Raw genomic sequence first — 23759 nt, 5'->3', positions numbered from 1 at the left:
CTGTGTACGTTTGTGATGGACTAGTTGGAGCACCCCTGCAGGGTTTAATCTTTCGGAAAGCCGTGCCCGCGGTTATGTGGCAAATTGGAATATTTTGTTAACATCCGGTATTAGATAACTCAAACTTAAGCTAATAAAATTGTCAACTATGTGTGTAACTGTGACTGTCCCCTCGAAGATCTCTCTTCGATCGGGAACACGGTGGGGTTATGATTGACGTAGGTAGGTATTCAGGATCACTTAGTGATCATCTATCATCGACCGCTAGTATAGACCACCTTCATATATGTTCTACGTAAGTTAACCACCATATCAAGCTTAGGATGCTGCAACCTAAATACTCCAGCTATCCAACCTAATAACTTGACTAGTTCTGGCACCGAGGTCATAGATTGCTGAGTCCCCGTGGCTCACAGATTCCTTCACAACACCAACAGGTTCAGGTACCCCCGAGACAGGTGATCCCGACGGCACACAGCTGGCATGGCAGTACGACGAGGAGAACGACCGCCTGTACGTGAACTATCCAGAAGATTGAGGCATGGTCGTGATCGTGGGCCAGCAGGCAGGGTAGCATAGCCATTTCCCTTGTTTTGTAGTCCGTAGCGGAACTACTTTGATTGTATGCGTGATGTACTCTGATATATTTGTGAGATGGAAATTGAACCCCTGATTGTCAATCTGTTATTATTATGTATGTGCTATGATACCTTGTTTGCGAGACGCTTAGATGCGCTCCTTTCCAATTCGGGGCCTCGATCCCCAGATCGGAAAGGACCGCATGTTAGTCGTCACACATAGCCAGACTATATGATTTTGTAGGGATAACTTTCACTGGCCTTGTTATTTTGGAAGTTCATGATTACCTTGCTAGTCTACTTGAAGTATTATTGTTTTCATGTCAATAGCAAACTATTGTTTTGAATCTTACGGATCTGAACATTCATGTCACGTGAAAGAAGTTGCAAAGGACAACTATACTAGGTAGCATTCCACATCAAAAATTCATTCTTTATCACTTCCCTACTCAAGGACGAACATGAGTTAAGCTTGGGGATGCTTGATACGTCTCCGACGTATCCATAATTTTTGATGGTTTCATGCTATTATCTTGTCAAACTTTCGATGTTATGCATACCTTTTATATATTTTTGGGACTAACTTATTAACTCAGTGCCAAGTGACAGTTCTTGTTTTTTCCATGTTTTTGACCCCTTTCAGAGGAGATTTTGAAACGGAGTCCAAACGGAAGAAAATCCGCGAAAAGTTTTTTCCGGAACGGAAGAAGATCGGGAAGCTTGACAGCCAACGCAGGGGAGCCTCAGGGGCCCCACAAGCCCCCACCCCGCGGCCAGGGGGAGGCCGCGCCATCCAGGCTTTTGGGCCCCCTGGACGCCCTTTGCCCTAGGGGTTGCGCCTATAAATTCCCTAAAAATCACAAAACAAATCAGGAGATCATTGAAATTACTTTTCCGCCGCCACAAGCTTCTGTCTTTGCAAGATCCCATCTGGGGCACGTTCTGGTGCCCTGCCGGAGGGGAGTTCGGACACGGAGGGCTTCTTCATCAACACCATGACCTCTCCGATGATGCGTGAATAGTTCACCATAAACCTACGGGTCCATAGTTAGTAACTAGATGGCTTCTTCTCTCTCTTGGATCTTCAATACAAAGTTCTCCATGATCTTCATGGAGATCTATCCGATGTAATCTTCTTTTTCGGTGTGTTTGTCGAGATCCGATGAATTGTGGATTTATGATCAGATTATCTATGAATCTTATTTGAGTTCTTCTGATCTCTCTTATGCATGATTTCATATCCTTGTAATTCTCTTCGAGTTGTGGGTATTGTCTGGCCAACTAGATCTATGATTCTTGCAATGGGAGAAGTGCTTGGTTTTGGGTTCATACCGTGCGGTGACCTCACCTAGTGACAGAAGGGGTAGCGAGGCACACATCATGTTGTTGCCATCAAGGGTAAAAGATGTGGTTTTCATCATTGTTTTGAGATTATCCCTCTACATCATGTCATCTTGCTTAAAGTGTTACTCTGTTCATCATGAACTCAATACACTAGATGCATGCTAGATAGCGGTCGATGTGTGGAGTAATAGTAGTAGATGCAGAAAGTATCGGTCTACTTGTCTCGGACGTGATGCCTATATGTATGATCATTGCCTTAGATATCATCATGACTTTGCACGGTTCTATCAATTGCTCGACAGTAATTTGTTCACCCACCATAATACTTGCTATTTTGAGAGAAGCCTCTAGTGAACACTATGGCCCCCAGGGTCTACTCCACACCATATTTTCAGCTTTACACTTTTTACTTCGTTGCACTTTCCGCCTTCAGATCTCACTTTGCAAACAATCTTGAAGGGATTGACAACCCCTTTGAAGCGTTGGGTGCAAGCTTGTTTGTGTTTGCGCAGGTACTCTGGACTTGACGAGACCCTCTTTCTGGATCGATACCTTGGTTCTCAAACTGAGGGAAATACTTACTGCTCCTGTGTTGCATCACCCTTTCCTCTTCAAGGGAAAAACCAACGCAAGCCCAGCCTCCATCAACGTGTCAATTTCCGGCGCTGTTGTCTGTGGGATAGCACTGCACCACACCACCGAGCTCGGCATCCTACAGCAACTGCATCCCCGTCGCTCGATTCCCGTTGTCTCGCTATACGCCGACGACGTGATTCTCTTTTGCCACCCCTCGCGCGGCGACATCGAGGCGGTAAAGAGCATCCTGCAACTCTTTGGGCGCGCCTCCGGACTGCAGGTAAACTTCCTGAAGAGCTCTGCCACGCTGATTCGCTGCGACCCTGTCGCGGCCACGCCCGTTGTCGACCTGCTTGGGTGCCCCATTGTGGACCTGCCCATCACCTATCTGGGCATCCCACTGACAATACGGTGCCCAACTGCAGCCCAGCTACAGCCCGTCGTCGACAGGACCGCCGGCATGCTCCCGTGCTGGAAGGTGCGCCTCATGAACAAGGTTGGTCACCTCGTATTCGTCAAAGCTGTCCTGAGCGCGATCCCTATTCACCAGCTACTCGTGCTCGCGCTGCCAAAAAAGACAATCAAGGCGCTGGTGAAGATCTAGCGAGGGTTCCTATGGGCACGGCGCGCTGATGCCAATGGCGGCAACTGCCATGTCAATTGGCAGCGTGTCGCGCACCCAATCTCATTGGGTGGCCTCGGCGTCCGCGACCTAGAGCGCTCCGGCCTTTCGCTGCGCACACGCTGGTTGTGGTTCAACTGCACTGATAACACTAGAGCATGGAGTGGCCTCGATCTGCAATTCTCGGCGGAGGAACGCGACTTCTTCTTCGCCTCCACCACCATGCAGCTTGGCAACGGCCAGAAGGCCCTTTTCTGGGAAGACAGATGGATTGAGGGACGTTCCATCCGCGAAATCGCGCCCTTGCTACATGCATGCATCCCCAAGCACCGGCGCAAACTACGGACCGTGGCCGACGGGCTGCAAGCTCACAAGTGGGCACGGGATATCCATGGCGTGATCGGGATCCAAGAGGTTGGCCAATACCTACAGCTCTGGCACAAGATCGAACACACGACGCTCTCCAATGAGCCTGATCACCTGCTATGGAAGTGGACTGCAAGCGGCACTTATACCGCGCAATCGGCCTACCAGGCTACCTTCCACGCTCCATCTCATGCGATGCCTGGAAGCTCACCTGGAAATGTTGGGCGCCGCCGCGCGTCCGATTCTTCCACTGGCTCGCCAAGCTCGATCGCTGCTGGACGGCTGACCGGCTTGCCAGAAGAGGGTTACAACATCCCCCGCGGTGCCCCCTATGTGACCAGGAACCAGAAACCATGCACCACCTCCTCCTCACCTGCCCATTCTCTCGTCAGGTTTGGCACGAGGCCCTGGCATGGCTGAGGATGCCTTGTCGCCCACCCGATGGCGAGGAATCACTCAATGCTTGGTGGACCACCGCGAGGCAAACGACGCCGAAGCCGATGCGCAAAGGCCTCGCATCCATGACCCTGCTCGTGCCTTGGATGACATGGAAGCACAGAAATGACTGCGTGTTTGACAGAAGTCGCCCCTCGACCATTAGCCTGGTAGCGAAGATCAAGGAGGAAGCAGCGCTTTGCGCCAGAGCCGGCGCACAAGGCCTCAAAGCTGCGATCCCACATACCTGGGACGTCCACTGATTTTGTTTTTCTTTTATGGCCTTGTAGCCACCTCCTAGGAGGACTTTAACTCAAACCCCTATCTTTTCGATGAAATGAAACGCAAAAGTCTTTTGCTTTTTCTTGAAAAGAACACCAAGGTGTTGGAGATAATAATGATGTGCAAGCCCCCTTGGTGAAGTCCCAACGTTGAGATTACTTGGAACCTATACAGTTCAGCTATGTTATTAAGCTAATTAAGCCTACTTTTTAATGCATTTCTTTGGTAAAAAAAACTGATGAAGAACACGCTAGGATGGCAGAGATGAACCATAGTTGGAATGTCATAGCATTGCAATAGGTGATATATGTTTGGAGGCAACTCAAAGCAGTGCCAAACCAACCATGGTGGCTATAGAGTGCATCAGATATGAGGGATTCCGTAGATAAATAGAGTTCCCACCCGTAAAGACAGGTCTTGATCACTATTTTTTCCTTGGCTGTTCTAGTAGCAAAATCTAGTTTCTATCCATGTGTGTGAACACACACTAGGTATGGTAGACTAGAATTTAGATATTTTGTAGCTCATTTAGTGTGCAATACAAGCAGTTGAACATGTCCAGGCTTAGTAGCCAAAGTCCATTAGAACATGAATATTTGCACTCTATAAATATGGCTGAATAAGCTAAAAAGCTGCCTGGCTTTGCAGCACCAAAACCATCACTTTTTTGCTCTAGTTACTGTGACCCATTTGTGTTGCCATAAGGTGTAGGCAAAGCTGCTTGGTGCTGCTGCATCAAAATCAGTATTAAGGTATAATGGGTTACGTGTGTCTGTAATTTGCTGCCGTGCCATAAGGGAGAAGCTGTAATTTCCAACAGTTGTGACCTGGACCAGAGATTAGGGCAAGATGAGCACAGTAAAGAGTAAAGAAAACACAACTTAAAATAAAGATTCTATTATGTACTCCCTTTGTCCCAAAATAACTGTCTCAACTTTGTACTAGCTCTAGTACAAAATTGTACTAAGTTTAAGACACTTATTTTGGGACGGAGGGAGTATCTGAAAGCATTCGGATTTGTCAATATGGAAAAATTTCACTTTACATATTTTGAAGAAAAGTTGATGTAAAAAAAAAATAGAACAAGGAAAGGGCATATATTCTTATCGCTCTCTTCCTTTTTGCTGCCACAGTATCATTACTCATTACCGAACACCACCAGCCTATCCAAAACTAGATCAAAGCCAGATTTGATTATTTTTACCTTTTCCTCTGCAGCATCCAGATTGGCCGTTCCCGTAACCGCCATGTTTGCATCTGTAAGCCCTATTATCCATTTTAAAAAGAAGGGGAGAGATTAGGACTCAGTTTGTTAAATGCAAAAAGAATAACTTGGGCCTGACATACCTTTGCATGACTCTCCGTCTGACTTTCTGCAGTCATAAGGCCGGCTTTAAGAAATGAAAGACAAAATAAAGTAATCAGGAAAATAACCGTTTATTCACATAGCAAATTATTGTGTGAAGCAATACAAAGAGTAGTACAGGTTTATAGTGTCCACGGAATCTACAACAACAACAACAACCAAGCCTTTCAGTCCCAAACAAGTTGGGGTAGGCTAGAGTTGAAACTCATAAGATCTCGAAACCAAGTCATGGCTCTGGAACGTGGATAGCTAACTTCCACGCACCCCTGTCCATGGCTAAGTCTTTGTCGATATTTCAAACCTTCAGGTGTCTCTTAACGGACTCCTCCCATGTCAAGTTTGGTCTACCACGACCCCTCTTAACATTCTCAGCACGCTTTATCCGTCCGCTAAGCACCGGCGCTTCCGATGGCCTCCGTTGAATATGTCCAAACCATCTGAGACGATGCTGGACCAGCTTCTCTTCAATCGATGCTACCCCAAGTCTCTCTCGTATATCGTCATTCCGTACCCGATCCTTCCTTGTGTGGCTACATATCCATCTCAACATGCGCATCTCTGCTACACCTAACTATTGGATATGTCGTCTCTTGGTTGGCCAACACTCCGCGCCATACAACATCGCAGGTCGGATAGCTGTCCTATAAAACCTGCCTTTTAGCTTTTGTGGCACTCTCTTGTCACAGAGTACGCCAGAAGCTTGGCGCCACTTCATCCACCCAGCCTTGATTCGGTGGCCCACGTCTTCATCGATATCGCCATCCTTCTGCAACATGGACCCCAAATATCGAAACGTGTCTCTCTCCGGTACCACCTGCCCACCAAGGCTAACCTCTCCATCCTCGTGCCTAGTAGCACTAAAATTGCACCTCATGTATTCAGTTTTAGTTCTACTAAGCCTAAAACCTTTCGATTCTAGAGTCCGCCTCCATAACTCTAACTTTCTATTAACCCCCGTTCGGCTATCATCGACTAGCACCACATCATCCGCAAAGAGCATACACCATGGGATATCTCCTTGTATATCCCTTGTGACCTCATCCATCACCAAATCAAAAAGATAAGGGCTCAAAGCTGACCCTTGGTGTAGCCCTATTCTAATCGGAAAGTCATCGGTGTCGCCATCACTTGTTCGAACACTTGTCACAACATTATCATACATATCCTTGATGAGGGTAATGTACTTTATTGGGACTTTGTGTTTCTCCAAGGCCCACCACATGACATTCCGAGGTATCTTATCATAGGCCTTCTCCAAATCAATGAACACCATATGAAGGTCCTTCTTTTGCTCCTTATATCTCTCCATCAGCTGTCGTACCAAGAAGATGGCTTCCATGGTAGACCTCCCAGGCATGAAACCAAATTGGTTTTTGGTCACGCTTGTTAACCTTCTTAAACGGTGTTCAATGACTCTCTCCCATAGCTTCATAGTATGGCTCATCAGCTTGATTCCGCGGTAATTAGTACAACTTTGAACATCCCCCTTGTTCTTAAAGATTGGTACTAAAATACTCCGCCTCCATTCTTCGGGCATCTTGTTTGATCGAAAAATGAGGTTGAAAAGCTTAGTTAGCCATACTATCGCTATGTCTCCTAGGCCTCTCCACACCTCGATGGGGATACCATCAGGACCCATCGCTTTGCCTACTTTCATCCTTTTTAACGCCTCCTTAACCTCACACTCCTGGATACGTCGCACAAAGCACATGCTGGTATCATCAAAGGAGTCGTCTAGCTCAATGGTAGAGCTATCAACCTCTCCATTGTAAAGGTTGTCAAAGTACTCCCGCCATCTACGCTTGATCGCCTCATCCTTCACAAGAAGCTGATCATCTCCGTCCTTGATGCATTTGACTTCGCCGACATCCCTCGTCTTCCTCTCCCTAATCTTGGCCATCTTATAGATGTCCCTTTCACCTTCCTTAGTGTTTAAACGTTGGTAGAGGTCCTCATACGCCCGACCTCTCGCTTCACTCACCGCCCGCTTTGCTGCCTTCTTCGCCACCTTATACTTCTCCATGTTAGCTGCACTCCTGTCCAGATATAGGCATCTGAAACAGTCCTTCTTCTCCCTAATAACCTTCTGGACCTCATCGTTCCACCACCAGGTGTCCTTAGCTTCCCTTCTACTTCCCTTGGGATTGATGAAAAATCCATACTCATTGAGGATTGATGAAACATGTTGAAAGACCTCCACATGGGGCCCCTTCCGCACCTACATGACATCCATGCTGTTGTATACAGCAATATATCACTAACATAGATCTACTGTTTATACAATGTAGCAATTAATTGTAAGCAGCGAGATGATTGAAATAATTGTTTGGAGGAGAAAACTGAAATTATGCAATACGAGTTAGAAGGCGATAGAACAGTGTGCAAAAAGAGTTACATTCAATTCACTACTTGGTTTTATAAACTGCATAATATACATATTCGGATTCATCAGATTGATGTATCATGTCTATCTTAAAGCAAAATCTGTTAGCTTCCACAAGTTCTGTAGTCAGAATGTATGATCTAGATGCTTCAAAGGTACGAGTCAAGAACTGCATCACACTTCTGTATATTTAACTGAACTTTACAGTTATTCAAATTCCAACTATTTGAAATCACTTTAATTGTTTTGATTTGGTTACCCAAAGAGAAAGGTGTCAATTTCTTCAGGCTATGTGATCCAAATGAAGTTCAGACAAACTTAAAGAGGTTAGTCATGAATTGCATACACCTAGTGCTTACTGAACTAAATTGAACTATCCTCCGGGGACACAGATAACTTAAGGTAATGAGCTCCAACTCCCTGTTTCTTGCAGGACCTGGATTTTGTAGGCTAAATAAAGTACCATTAGCATAAATTTTCAGTATAACATGAATAAAGAAGGCTCATGTCAACACCCTTAATATACCCCCAGCTTCAGCCCCTAGATTTTTTGGAGCTGGGAGTCATGCCAAACAGCTGCCACCATAAAAAAATATGGAAGTGCTCATTTTGCAAATTTATCTGCCATGCATCCATAAAATAAACATAGAGAAATGACACAGGCGCATGTTCTGTATTCATGCACCATGCAATAGCATTAACCAAACACTTGATGTTGATATGGGCAATTTTACTGCTACAAATGATACAAGCCAGTGACAAACCCAGAAAATAGACATAACTGAAGCCAAGAACAAACAAAATTGGCATTTCACACTGTACTCATGTCGGACATATTAATATGGAGATCAATGTTTCTGTCACAGATGTTTTCACTATTTACGCGTGCATTAAGTATTCATTGTAAGATTTGCATTTCCATGACAAAAATACATATATGGTACTGAAAAAGGAACTAACGTTCTCCTTTTAGTTGTAGTGTGTGACTTCAATGCAGAAATCATCAGTAATTGTATCTATCATCAGTATAGCAATCTCCTTCACAATGTAACAATATCCAAGCAATGTCTTAGAAGATGAAGCACAAAAGGTGTCCTTACAGTTCGTTTGTCTGTTCGATGATGAAGATAAAAGGAAAGAAGTAGCCAGACAGGGAATCTGATGTGGATGAGTATATGGATAACTAATAACAGGCTGGTTGTTACTAATACTTTTGACATAGAACATTTCATTAGAATAACCATTACAACAGCTTTACTCAATCAATTATTGCTCTTGTTTCGTTATCTCTGTCATCACCGTTCCCAAGTGTTCAGAAATAAGAGGGGGTTGTATGTCATTACTGTTAGGAATAAGCAACTTGTATTCCCATGAGGCCATAGGCCGATATATATACATGTACAGGTGTGGAACATATGCAGGACACCCCTTATACAACGGGATAAATACAAAGGGGTACATGACTTATATTATAACTCTAACAATTACATTATGACAGGCTAAGCATTAGAGCAAGAATAAGCTATTCAAGCAACAAACCGATGAAGTGGATGGAAATTTTCTGAATCTAAGTAACATCTTGGGGTTCAGATTCTTTCAGTTAACAAGAACAGAACTTTTTGAGAAAAATATTAGAGAACATGTTAAATTGATATATAGCATCAAGCAAGAAAAAAAGAAATGTGCTTCTTGAAAAATATTCACAAACTACGCATTCTCCGCACATATTATCAGGAAACTACACCTTTTTCTGCAACGTTAGGCCAACAGGTCAACCACTCTGAGGTCAGCAGGACCACATGTGCATGACATGTGGTTCATAGTTGTCCAGCTGGTAAAATGTGCAACTTTATGATAACATTAGCACAATAAGTACAAATCTGGGATAAGGGTTCGAAAAATTAGTAGTTCGGTGATAATTTTGAGATAGATAATTGCTACAAGAAAAGTTCATTTGTTTAAGCAAGACAACTCTGAAAGCATTGCAGCAAAAGAATTAAGCAAAATTGGTGTAAAATCAAATGCAAGGTTCAACGATATATAACAGTTCCATCCTCCATATTACCCCAAAGAAAACCTCAGATATGCTACATAATATAAACGTGTTGCACGCTTATTATTGCTTGAAACTTGGCTTTCAGGTAGAATACACCAACTCTGGAATTCAGATACTCCCTCCGATCCATACTGCTTGTCGCTCAAACGGATGTATCTAACACTGAAACACGTCTAGATACATCCGTTTAAGCGACAAGTACTATGGATCGGAGTAAGTACTAAAACTATTAACATTAAATAAACAATATCAATTATCTAGCATCACTAGTGCAGGAAACCGAGTAAAACAGATCAATATTTGTTTTTGTGTGATTGCTCAATCTCGAAAGCAATCACATCACATGATAACCGATACAGAGTATGCGGAGAACTACTAGTAGCATAAATAGTTAAGCTAACTGCAAGAGCTCTGTACAAATTAATCCCCAGAAATTAACTCAGACAGGAAATTTTACCTATCTGAGTGAACCAGTATTCGAGCCAGAAAAAGAGATGGAATCTGACTTCCATTGAAGATCACCGCATGATGTCAGAACTTTTGAAAGCATAAAGTCATCAGCATCGTACCCTTGTTGCTGCATTAGGTACATATACTTAAAAGCCTCTTCACAGAGGCCATTCTGAGCAAATCCTGTAATTATCACTTTCCATGTTACCAAGTTGTGTTCTGGCAGGGCGCTGAAGACTCGTCGAGCTTCGTCGACTTTTCCACACCTCATGTACATATCGATCAATGAGCTTCCCACAAACACATTTGAGAAGGCAGGAGTCTTGTTAACAACACCGTGAATCCTCCTTCCATCTTGCAGAGCCTCTAGTTTCGCACAGGCTTTCAAAGCTGAGGAATAAGTGTAGGTATTTGGAGTCACGCCATCCCATAACATATCATCTAATGACTTAAGTGCTTCAGCACTATGACCAACGCTATTGTAGCCTGAAATCATAGCTGTCCATGCGACAGCATCACGGTCCGGCATTTCTTCTAGAATTCGTGCAGCATATGTATACTCTCCACATTTACAGTAGCACCAAACAAGCGTACTCCCAATTTGAAGATTCTCTTGAATGGAATTCTTGATTACCTGTGCATGCAGTTCCTTACCAAGACAGAGTGATCTTAAGGAGCCACATGCACTAAGAAGACCAACAATGGTAAGGTTGTTAACAGACACCCGTCGCGTCTTCATCTGTCGAAACAACATGATAGCCCTTTCAGCATGGCCACTTTGCGCATAGCCCGAGATCAGAGAAGTCCATGTAATGGTGTTTCTCCTAGGCATCACATCAAACACTGCCTGAGCATCAGACACTTCCCTGTTTCTGGCATACATGGTAACAAGAGCGCTGCCGACATGGATGTCATTTTTGAACAACTTCTTCACAAGAGCACCATGCAGCTGCTTCCCACATCTTAGAGCCTTCTCTTCTGCGCAAGCCTTGAGGATGCTGCACACCGTGAACTCGTTAGGGTGAAATCCCTCAGAGATCATCGCCGGAAACATCTGAAGGGCCTTATCCCCACGCCCATGCTGCACATAAGCCGTGATCATTGTTGTCCACGAGATGACATCACGAGAGGTCATCTTATCAAACATCATTGAAGCACCGTCAACATCACCACACTGAGCATAGAAGTGTGCAACGGCACTATCCATAATCACATTGCTCCACCCTCCTTTCACAACACAGCAATGGACCTGCTGTCCCAGCTTACCATCGCATTGCTCACCACAAGACTTCAAGAGGCAAACGAAACTCAAGCTGTTACCTCGCTCCCCGCTGGCAATCATATCCAAGAACAGCCTGACGACCTCACCGTGGTTGCCCGATTTCTGATACCCATTCATCATCGCCGTCCACGACACAACAGTCCTCTCGGGCATTTCATCGAACACCTTCCTCGCGTCTGGAATCTCATGGAACCTCGCATACGAGGTGATCAAATTATTAGCCAGAAAAATCCCCGGACCATCAGGCGACCGCACAGCAACCCCGTGCACCCGCCGAACATCAGCCACGGCGCCGCAAGAACGCAGCCAGGAAGCAAGCATCTCCGCGTCCGTGGAAATTGGCGAGTGCCCCTCGTCCTCAGGGTCTTGCTCCGGAGGGCCGTAGCCATCATCTCGGTGCGTTTGGGCACGCCAAGGTTGGTCCCTGGTTCGCGTCCGGAAAGATTGCGCCCTCAGATATTGGTTCTCGGACTTGCTGCTCTTGTGCCGGCCGAAGCTGCGTGCTTTCCGCGGGGAGCTGCTCTGCTGCTGGAATGGTGGGAGCGGATAAGTTTGGGTTCCTGGGGGCGAGAGAGAGCAACAGAACAGCATCTGGTTCCCTCCCTCCCAGCTCCGGCGCGCGGGCGGAAACGGAGAGCTGGAAGAGGAGCCAAGGGAAGACGACACCAGGCACGGAGTGGTGTACCTGGTGGTGGTCCCCCGCCCGCTCTAGGAAGCGGCGCGGCACCGGCGGCGGAGGGTGGGGAAGTGAAGTGGCTGGAGGTGACGATGGGGAGGCTCGGGTTGCCTGCCGGAGGCGATGATGGTGTCGCTCCGGCGAGTGTGGGGTGGATGGGTTTTTGTTTTCCTTTTCCCTTTCTTTCGTGGATTTTGTCCAGCGAGTGGACCAGGGTTTAACAAGAGTTAATGTTTTTTTTTCCAAGAGCTAAAAATGTGATGTTAGATTTTCGAAAATCTTATCTAGCTGATGCTAGATATTATGACTTTCCCAACAAACACTCTTTTTAATCGTTGGATAAAAACACAGATCTTAAAGCATCTTAGATTGTACATGTCGGAAAGACCACCCCATTTGTGGAAAACGTGTCCACAACCTATGCAGTCAACACCGGGTGCCCCTCTCCCCCTTAGCATCCAATTTCCCCCAGAGAGAGAGAGAGAGAGAGACCTCGTGTCGGATTCCACGTCGACTAAGCGCTCATCACCGATGCATCTCAAAACTTCGCAAGGTCGCCACGACGCAGCCTAGCTATAGTGGCAATTGCGGAGGGCGAGTCGGCGATGTTACGAGCCTAGGACGACGACGACACCTTCTCGGGGATGGTGCCGAGGCGACTACTCCACTTGAGGGGAGGTCATCACCGACGATGTGCGTCTCTCGCGAGATGCATCTTGTGAAGTGTCGGAGGTTGGTGCTCATCGATTGCTTGGACTGGCGTTGCGGCTAGCCTTTGCGGAGGAGGAGGTTGGCGCTCGGCTGAAGCAAGGCATCGATGGGGGCGAGGGCCTTGGGGAGATTTTTTGCAACGCTATTAAGGTGAGAGGGAGGCCGACGAAAAGATCGACACCATTGGAGCTCATGAAGGTTGACTACCCGTCTTCCTCTTGTTGCACCCACATCTTTCTCTATAGATTTTCTGTTCTTTAAATTTTTTTTCATTCTTCGCGTAGTGATACGGGAGAGAGGTTATGTAGTTTTTAGGGGGGAATTGCCATGGTTGCATATAAAATGCACGGAACTATGAAATTCAGAGAATTAAAACAATGCATAGAAATTACCATGAACAATTCAATGTCAAAACTGCCACGGTTTGAGTTTTACCTTATGTCGTTTTCATGTAGTTGTCACACTATTTTCAGTTTTCAACCATAAAAATTTTACATGTACATTTTCATACATGCTGAAGTTTTTTTTGTGTGATTGTATGTCATTTTTTTTTGTTCAGTTCTGTGTGGCTAGTGCTCTAGCTGCTGCTTTGCCCCAGCATGTTCATTTTGCGCGGCGGTGTTTTGCCATTGTTCTTTGTGTGCTCTACCTAGTGCTTCCAGGGGAAATATCAGGTGATTCCGAGGCTTAGGTGATACAATGATATGGGCTTTTGGGAGCCTTTGGATCTCGGATCTGACGGCTCCCGGGAGCTCTTGAACATTTTGCAAAAAAGTCATTCAAGAGTCTTAAAATTGCACACTAGTACTAGAGGTCCTCAGATGTCGTTGGATTTGGGATCCAATGACCCAGAAGTCTGTATCACAGTATCACCTAAAGCTTAGTATCACCTGAAACTTTCCTATGCTTCTAGTGCTACTAAACAATGGCAAAAAAGATAGTAATGATCATGACAAGATTTGTTTTTCTAAAATACATGGCATTTTTTGTGCGGCGTCGACATGGAAAATCTCTGAAAACTCATATGGCAATTTTAACAAATTGTTGTTTTTGTTTTTCATGGATTTTCTAGAGCAATTTGTATTGATCACATGGAAATTTTGTGTTAGGTATATGGCAAGTTCACATGTGCAAAACAATGTCCACATGGCTAATTTCTGGAGTTTGCCATGGCAAATAATGTTTTAATATGGCAATTTTGTGTTAGGTATATAACAAGTTCACATGTGCAAACAATGTCCACATGGCAATTTCCTAGAGTTTGCCATGGCAAATAATGTTTTAATATGGCAATTTTGTGTTAGGTATATAACAAGTTCACATGTGTGAAAACAATGACCACATGGCAATTTCCTAGAGTTTTTCTTAATGTCCACACGTGAAATGGGTTTTTTACCTTGGAAAATTCATAATGTTGTCATGGATATAATATTTTTAACATGGCAAATTGTTGCTTTTTTAATAAACTTCTTCTAATGTTGTCATTTGTAAATTTTCATTCTAGATAGCATGCCATTTTCACTCTTTTGGCCATGGCATTTTAACTTGTTAGACAATGTCATTTTTATTAACCTAACATGTTAGTTTTATTATTAAGAGGGTGGCAATTTTCATTATTAATAATAGAATAGCAATTGTATTAATAATGTCATGTCAATTTAACAGTTAATAACATTGCATTTTAATAATTTATAACAAGGCAATTTTTAAATAAAAGAGTGACAATTTTATTATTAAGAGCAAGACATTTTAATAACTAATAACATGACATCTTTCATTGATAATGGGACGCCATTTTTGTAATTAATAATATGACATTCGAATAAACGATAACATGGTATTTTTATTAATAGTATGACATCTTAATAATTAATAACGTGGATTTTTCATTAATAAGAGAGAGCAAGTCATTTTCAATATTTAATAACATGAAATTTTCATTAATAATATGATATAATGTTATTAATAGCATGGCATTTTTTATTAATAATAGAATAAGATTTTTATTTAAAACCATGTCATTTTTATTGGTTATGCCATGGTAGTTTAACGTAGGTAGCATGGCAAAATTTCTTTTGTACGCACCATTCATATTTTTGGCATGCTATGTTATCATTTTTCATATATTGTGTCAATTTATTTTAACATAACATGGTGGATTTTTCTTTTATTTCACACGTATTGTTATGTCATTTTTCCCAAAAGTTGCCATGTTTTCTCGGGAACAACTTTCTCAAATTTTCATGATCCCATATTCCTTTTTACATGTCATGGCATTTTCATGGTGTGTTGTTATATTGTTAAAGTGAGGTCCAAATAATGGGGCTTAAGTCTTTTTTTAACATAGTACAAATGCAAGCGTTCATATACACGCGCATACACTCATTCCTATAAATGCATATACGCATACACTACCCGATGAACACCTTCAAGAGACTGAACTGACATATCATCTTGATATTTATGAAGTCATCATAGATGCTTCGTCGTTGACGAAAACGTCTCCTCCCATTGAAAACATGTCGTTGGATATTCTGAAATAAATTTAAAAATAATGCAAGCACCATAACTTAAACCCTGCTATGCTGGAGATACAACTGTCCCTCTAACCATCCAACTATATATTGGTTCACACCTTTTTTAATACATGAAAATGAGCGTTTTTTTGTTCAATGTCTAGCCTTTTTTCTGTTTGTGTTTGTACACATGTAAGACCTTGTTTGATACTAGTGTTTTTGAGGAGATTGGTGGGGATAATTCCTCAAGGGATTGGGTGAAACCCCAACCTTCACCCAATCCCTTCAAATCCCCATTTATCCCCAATACACTAGGTAGGGGTAGTGTATTGGGTATTGAGAAAAATGCACTATAATTTGGGAATTTGAGGGAAAATGTGGGGATGAAACATGTCAAATACACTAGAACCAAATGATGTTATGGGATGTGTGGGGATTGAGGGGTTTGACCGGGATAATCCCCACAAATTTCCTGAAACGCAATTCCAGAATAGCGTAGGGGTCCGGATGAAAACATTGGGAAAAACAGACGGCCGAGAGCCGATAGCGAGATGTCCCGAATCTCGACGCAACGGTACCCTCGGCACACTCATTCAGGAGCGAGCGATGCAGATGCAGGGACTAGCACGAGCGGCGCGGGGGCTCTGGCCGGCGGCGGCGGCCGCGGGGAGCCGCGGGCAGGTGCAGCCGTCCCGGGGGATCGTGGTGCAGGTGAGGGACGGCAACCTGGAGCGCGCGCTCCAGGTGATGGAGCGCAAGATGCGGTCCAGCGGCATCGAGCGGCTCATCAAGCGCCGGACGGAGCACCACGTCAAGAACTCGGAGAAGCGCGTGCTCGCGCGCAAGGCGCTCATGGCGCGCGTCCGCTCCCAGGAGCTCGGCAAGAGCCTCCGCGACATCCTCATCAAGAAGATCAGGTCCGTGCCACCGCCATCATCTTCCACCGCTTCCTGTCCCGATTGCGACTCCTCGCTAACCTTTCTTAGTGGGTTGTGGTGCTCCCCAAGTGCTCGACGAAATGTTGGTTGCGGCTTTGGTAGTAGGGCCGTGTGGAATTCGGTGCGTTTTGCCAACAAGGATGTGGGTTTGGTTTCGCGCAGCAGATGTTTGATGAAATGCTTGAGTGATTGATTACTGGATCATGAGTTCATGACAGCGTAGGGGTCTCAGTGACAAATAGTACTGTATGTGCTTACTGCTTTATTTAGAACTATGGCCGTTGAACATGAAGAAGATTTTACTAATTGGTAGGGTGAATTAGGTTGGCCTAGGATTAGATATCCGCAGGCAGTCATATTGGCAATCCTATCACCGATGTGATGCGTATCAGGAAGGAATAGAGAAAATTGGAAGTCACTGATCAACTTGTCAAGGGAATGACAGTTTGCTCAGTTTAATACTCTACAAAATATCGTTTAAACCCTTGAATGTTGGCTTAATTTATGAGTTTGCCATTACTTGATCTGAAAATAACTCCATACATGTTGTGTTAGTTGGCAAAGTTATTCCACGGGTAGTCCCCTTTCCGTCCGTTTGCATCAATGTTAAGCATATGGCATAACCCTTGAAATTGTTAGATCAACTCTATAGAAGTCATCTGGTCACGAGGTGCAATGCAAATGTAGAATGTGATACGCCATCCCTTCCAGATTATTTGAAATTCTAGTTTGTCCTGAGTCAAACTTCTTTAAGTTTGACTAGGTCTATTGATAAATATATCAACAACATCTACAACACCAGATTAGTTTTGTTAGATTCATCATAAATTATATTTTATGTTGTATAATTACCACATTTTCCTATAGACATGATCAAATATAGCGACGATCGACTTAGGACAAAAATCAACTGCCAAGTACGCACATGTGAGCTGGTGTGAATTGTCCCATTTCCTGATGACAGGGGCATACTGAATCTCATAGTGACAAGATGTACTTACGAGTTGTATGAGGCATGTAAAATCGAAATTCTGCTGGGCTTCCATTTCTCATTTACTGTCATTTGGAAAAATACATGCTAAACAAAATAAAACTAATATCCTGGTAAAAATGAAAGAAAAGGTACAACCATGTCCTATTTTTTCACTGAGGAGATTAATTTAAGTTGATGAGAAGTGTTAGAAAGTACTTCTCAGAACCAATTCCTGCAATTAATTGTATTAACTGAAAAGACCAGCTGAACTAGTGAGTGCCAACTTTCTGCTTAGCTGCAGCCTGATCACTACCTTTGCCTGATGCGACAACATTGCTTCCTGATCAAGCAGTTAGGTCATGGATGGTACAATTTGAATGGCTACTCCTAGGATTGCCTTGAGGTAGTAATTCATTTAGAGGATATAGCTAATGCAGCATAGATTTGTCGAGTTACTGGAAAACTAAATCGGTGGAGAATTGCAAATTGAAACGGTAAAGATTCAAATCTAGGTCCTGCTAATAGTAATACAGCGAACAGGTATGATACAGTAACATTCTCTGTTCGCTTACGATTTGGTCATTGCATAGTTTCTGGAGTATTCACATCTGCATTCACGTTATTGTGCTTATTGAATATCAGTATCTGATGCATCATCATGGAAAACTTTATGACACGTGTTACTCCACTCATCACACGTTTGAGATGATCAGATAATGCAGGCAAATAATTCATCTACAGACTCATTGATGACAATATGACCACACAAATGCAATCATTGTACTCCAATGTTGTACGGAGTACATATGTAGTTAGGTTCGTGCTAGTCCAGATTGGGGGCATCGTGCTGTAGCTCTGGATCTATGTAACTTAGTATTGCTTCCAGATACATGCTACTGCATTCGATTGGGCATGAAGAGTAATGGCCAAACCACTAGCATTTACTGATATGGAAAGTTGAGTATGCTGGGCAGACTGTAAATCTTACAAGGCATACCATTTATGTGATCATCACATCACATCATAGTGAGAAGTAATTTCATTTAATCGATTTATCTGTATGTATGTATAGAAGGAAACAAAAAATATAATTCCATTTTAAGGTGTGCTGTTTTGGTGATATTGCTTGCACTTTGCGCAAACTATTTCTACAAGTGCTTGAAGGTGAAAATGTTCCCATGGTGAAAGTCAATTATGTAGGTTTGTAATGTAGTTTAACATGTTCCCTAAAATACACAATCATGGAGCCTAGTTCAATATTATAATATTTACATTTTGTTGAAAGAACAAAAATTGTGGCATTATGCTCCATGAAAACCAGGCAGAAATCAGCACTATGTGTTAGCGATTGTTGTATGAATCACATTTTTTCTATCTGTTTATTGAATAGTGTTCGCTTTGTGCAGGGGTCAGTAAGGGCATCTCTGAGTGGGGAGCATTTTTCAGCAACATTCGACGGTACTTCATGGGCATGTTAAACATGTAATCAGTCTTCATGGTGGAATTTAGTAATTGAACTGATTATTTTTTCGAACTATGGATCTTTTTAGAGCAGCTTTGATAAATAATACTCACCTGCGTGCCAAGAATCTTTTCATGTCTTGGAACCCACACAAATTTGTGATAAGTAGTTGAGAAATTTGTATGGTACACCTTAGTAATGCACCCGGTGTCTGTGCTACGGGTGCATAATAATTCAGACCATGTGTATGGCTGATGGAGCACATACACGTACTTAGCAGTTTAAGCACTTCGTTTTCATCTATAACTCTCACAAATCACCGCCTTGGTTGCGTCAACACGCATTGCAACCGATGATGGCACATTAAGCTCCTCGCCATAGGAGTTATATGCGGCAAAGCCGGCTAGAATGGTACACCGATCATTATTTCTATGGTTTAAATCGTATTTTTTTTTCAATGGCACAAAAAGCTTGTTGCATCGGATCATCAATTTTGATTGCATTTGACATGATTCGGGTATCAAAACGTTGAACCTGTCACAGATGGCTAGCTGTAAACTAAGAAAACAAAAAATCAAGTGGCAAATGAGTATAGGTCTTTGTTGCATACAGCAAGCATGCTAACGTAAACATGCATATGATCGAAATATGTATCATCTCTTGTAAGCAGAGAAAATATTTAGCGCACCATTTGTTTATCACATCATTTGCATTATAAAGGCATCTTTTCTTTTCAAGAGCACGTCATAGCAGAACCGGATCCTCTAACATCAAGGAGAGAAGTCAGGTAAGCTACAGTGCCCTAACTTCGCTCCTTCACATCCATATGATTAAGGCTAAAATGACTTGAATTAATTTGCAAATTACATCCATATGTATACATTGGAAAACATAGCATGCAAACAAAATTATGGTGCAACAAAATTAATTTTATATTTGGGAGTGTTCGCGAAGTCTCAGTCAAGTAATATAGTATGCAAAAAGAAAAAACAAATGGGAAAAAAATTTATTTGCACGAATCTTAGGCCCTGTTTGTTTCAGAAGTTTAGGACTTTTTTTTAATCCCAACTAAAAAGTCCCTAGTCCCTACCTGTTTGTTTTCATGGACTAAATAGGGACTAGAATTCATTAAACGACATGCAAAAAGATCATGTTACCCCTAGTAATGTATTAGAAGTTATTAAATGACATGCTAAAAGTAGGGGCACTGTTGGAAAATGTGCCAAAAAAATCCCAAAAAGACCCTCTCATAGGGACTTCTTCCTTTATCCAAAATATCCCTTTTTAGTCCCTAAAAGTCATTCCTGTTTGTTTGTTTCATATGGGACTAAAAGAGACTTTTTTTAGTCCCTACACCAAAAAGTCCCTGAAAACAAACACCCCTTTAATGCAAAATCAACGGACTATAGTATCCTCAGTCGACTGATTTTTAACAAAACCGTTTATATTTATTATATAAACAGTAACTTGTCGCACTACCTGCTACAGTGGATCCATGCAGTATTCGCTATGGTAACCGTGCCTTTTCTTCTCTTTTTTACACTAGTTTACACTTCTAGCATACCCGACTTGTCTCCTTGATGTTAAAGGATCCGGTTCCGTCAATAAGGTTTCATATTTTTATACTCCCTCCGTTCCTAAATATAAGTCTTTTTAGAGGTTTCACTAGAAAACTACCTGCTACAGTCTTGCTTCATATGTAGTCATTTAGTGAAATCTCTTAAAAGACTTATATTTAGGAACTTATATTTAGGAACGGAGGAAGTAGAAGGTATAGACAATTTACAGAATGCTTACATCATCCTCCAGCAGACCCTATTTCTAAGGTTGACTCCTCACAAAGATTTTGGTTCCTCCGGCCCCGCGCTCTTCCACTCCTCCCATTCTAGAAAAATGAGATTTGCCAGCTCCGTGACTTTACTTGCAAAGACTCACGCATTTTGTTGCTTCCAAAGATGCGAGCCGACGACGATCACCAGATCGAGTGGAGCACTTTCCTGATGACGTCCACGCCAAGCGAGAACGCCTCGCATCATAGTGTCTCGTGCATATTGCGAATAGCATGTCAGAGTTTATTGAACCGGTTCCTTTCCGGTGGAAAAATGAGGGGGTTCAATATCCACCACCCACGTGAGGCCAGGCCTTGTTTGGTTACAGCCTAAACCACGTGGAATACACGGGATCAGGCTCTAATTCACGTGGGCCGTCTCAGCAGGGAACTGTTACATGTAGATTATACCTTGCCCGTTTGGTTTGGTCCACGCCAGGCACAATACCAGTCCAAACCACGTCAATCCACATGTGTCATGAGCATCGCCTCCACCTCGTGGAACAAATCCACGAAGGTGCAAAGAAACGCGGGTGAATTAGTTTCACTAGGGGATTAGATTACTAGTAACCAAACAAAGCCAGAAGTTGATTAAACCTTGCTTCACCGTGCGTGAATCAAGAAAGTTATTCTTCACCCCGCGCAAAACCCCAAAACCAAGTCATCTTGCCCGAGTCTACTTGGAGTCGGATTCGACTGCGAAAGACTTCGGAGGCCATATCATTGATTCCCCAATGTAGACCCAGCCAAGGCCTATCAGTCTGGGTTCTTTCAGCCATTCCAATCGAACTCACAAAGTGATCGATTGCATCTACAAATTCTTCACCTAGCCCTTCGATGCACATAGGTTTACACACCAGTAGTACAAAAAGCCTAGTAGTGGAGTTTCGCAAACCTCTTATGTGGTGCGGAGGCCGAACGCCGCTAGTATGATGCCTTTGGTATGCCTAAATTTGTGGTACCGCACGTTCGTCATATATGATGTAGTTGTGGCGATGATGTATCCCGAATTCACATCTTCGCGGATGCTAATCTTTGTTAGAGCGGTGTGGAGACACAATGCTTCTCAAAATACTACTAGGTCCATCGTATTCTTAATTTTCTTCACGTCCTCGCACAATGCAAGATGATGTGATTCCACCAAGGGATCCTTGAGGGCGGTCACCGAATACATACAAATGGCAACCCTTGTGGAGTCATCGAACCCGTACAATTGGCAATCCTTAAGATGATAACTGAATTCGTACAATTGTTGGGGACAATCTCCACAACTTAATTGAAGACCTCGAAGCTTGTCCAGAGCTCTACACCATAATGATTGAGCTCCACGACACCATCAAGCATTTAGGGCGCCCAAGCACCCAAGAGGCACAAGCTCATGGATGCCCAAACACCCAAGAGTAATAAGCTTCTCAACTTTTTTACTTACACGTATCATCATGAAGAACTCAAACATATGCATCAAATGCAATGGCAAGAGCACACAAAGTGCTCAAGTCCTTCTCTCGCAAATCACACTACTGCAGCGAAAGCTATGGGGGAATATGAGAGGAAAAACAAAGACAAAACACAAATAACTCTAAGATTTAGATCCAAAGGGTTCCCCTCAATTAAGATGATAGATGGATTTGTGGAAACGTAGATCTACATCTCCTCTTTCCTTTTCTTCCATAAGATTCAAGATTAATGCAAAAATTGGAGAGAAGAGAAATCTTTTGGAGGTCAACAATAGAGGAGGAAGCTTGCCAAAGACGTTAGGAACAATGAGGAAGAAGACCCCTTTTCATAATGGGGGCTCAGATTCAACCATTATGCATTTGTCGTGCTCAAACGGTACTATCATTTAACCCAGTCAATGTAGCCTAGGGAGTACTCTCTCCGTCCGAATTTATTGGGCCCGTGAGCAGTTTAGTCTCATCTCCTCCTTATAGGCCCGTAATAGACTGTGTATGAAAAAGCGCAATTTTCTGCTCGATCTTACTCCCATTTGTGCGTGACTCGAGATACTTCCTCCGTTTTAAATACAAGTTTTTTTAGAGGTTTAATTAAAGAACTACATACAGATATATACATACTTTAAAATATAGATTCATTCATTTTGCTTTATATGTAGTCCCACCATAGTACTCTCTACGATAGTTCCGCCCGAGCGGTACTACTACCAACAATAAGAGGTATTGACGCTATTTGTCAAAAGGTTACAGAGGAACCAGTGATAGCTAGCATGACACTAAGGGCATCTCCAATGGTCGTATGATCATCGTTGGTAAAATTGCCACATAGATGATTTTGATGACATGGCACATAATAAAAGAAAAAAAAGAATGAAACCGTATGAACTTGAAGCAACGGTTCATGCACAAGCTCCGAGGCAAACATGGTTATTTCTTCAATATTTAATGAACCCACTTAGTTATTTTACATACGGTTAACATACATTCTATTGAAGAGCTTGTATGATGTGCTGTTGGTTGATGATATGGACATTTATACCAACGATTAAACATACGGACTGTTGGAGATGCTCCAAAGCAGAAGTGCCGCGTAAAGCGGTACTACCATTAATGCCAGCAGAACTGCCACACATTGTGAGTGGAGTTATCAGATGTAGAATTCCAAGCGACAGTAGGTACATACCAATGGAAGTACCCCAAAACGGTACTATGGTGGGTACCAGCGGCACTAATGCAAGCTGCATATGAAATTTAACAGAATGCAAAAATCTAAGCAGTAGTAGCTATAGTACTGACCAACAGAAGTACCGCCAAAATGGTACTATGGTGGGTACCAGCGGTACTATCGCAAACTGCATATTAAGTTTAACAGAATGCAAAACTCCAAGCGATAGTAGCTACGGTACCTGACCAATGAAAGTATCACCTAAGCGGTAGTACCGTGGGTACCAACGATACTAT

At 43.0% G+C, this 23759-nt stretch overlaps 2 protein-coding genes and 1 long non-coding RNA gene across 3 annotated transcripts; 1 reads left to right on the top strand and 2 right to left on the bottom strand.

The window, feature by feature from the left end:
* Nucleotides 1-4702: 4702 nt before the first annotated feature.
* On the bottom strand, nucleotides 4703-5778 carry LOC123398478. Its single transcript, XR_006610167.1, has 3 exons — nucleotides 5551-5778; nucleotides 5408-5469; nucleotides 4703-5030 (listed from the first exon to the last, which is right to left on the bottom strand). It is a non-coding gene; the product is annotated as an uncharacterized LOC123398478 (long non-coding RNA).
* A 4514-nt stretch (nucleotides 5779-10292) lies between these two features.
* LOC123398477 (pentatricopeptide repeat-containing protein At4g18520, chloroplastic) lies at nucleotides 10293-12599 on the bottom strand. The gene has a single exon (XM_045092943.1). It carries the CDS (start codon nucleotides 12329-12331, stop codon nucleotides 10466-10468), a length of 1866 nt encoding a protein of 621 aa, XP_044948878.1. The 5' UTR covers nucleotides 12332-12599; the 3' UTR covers nucleotides 10293-10465.
* Nucleotides 12600-16230: 3631 nt separating this feature from the next.
* On the top strand, nucleotides 16231-19301 carry LOC123398264. The gene is made up of 2 exons (XM_045092752.1): nucleotides 16231-16560; nucleotides 18961-19301. Exons 1-2 carry the CDS (start codon nucleotides 16250-16252, stop codon nucleotides 18968-18970), a joined length of 321 nt encoding a protein of 106 aa, XP_044948687.1. The 5' UTR covers nucleotides 16231-16249; the 3' UTR covers nucleotides 18971-19301.
* The last annotated feature ends 4458 nt before the right edge of the window (nucleotides 19302-23759 follow it).

This window comes from Hordeum vulgare, chromosome 5H (genome assembly GCF_904849725.1).
Source record: "Hordeum vulgare subsp. vulgare chromosome 5H, MorexV3_pseudomolecules_assembly, whole genome shotgun sequence".
In the NCBI taxonomy this organism is placed as follows: Eukaryota; Viridiplantae; Streptophyta; class Magnoliopsida; order Poales; family Poaceae; genus Hordeum; species Hordeum vulgare.
This window is presented reverse-complemented; position numbering and strand designations above follow the sequence as displayed.

Excerpts from the sequence above, each read along its gene's own strand:
- LOC123398477 (XM_045092943.1), bottom strand. The coding sequence starts at position 12,331 with ATGCTGTTCTGTTGCTCTCTCTCGCCCCCAGGAACCCAAACTTATCCG.
- LOC123398264 (XM_045092752.1), top strand. The coding sequence starts at position 16,250 with ATGCAGATGCAGGGACTAGCACGAGCGGCGCGGGGGCTCTGGCCGGCG.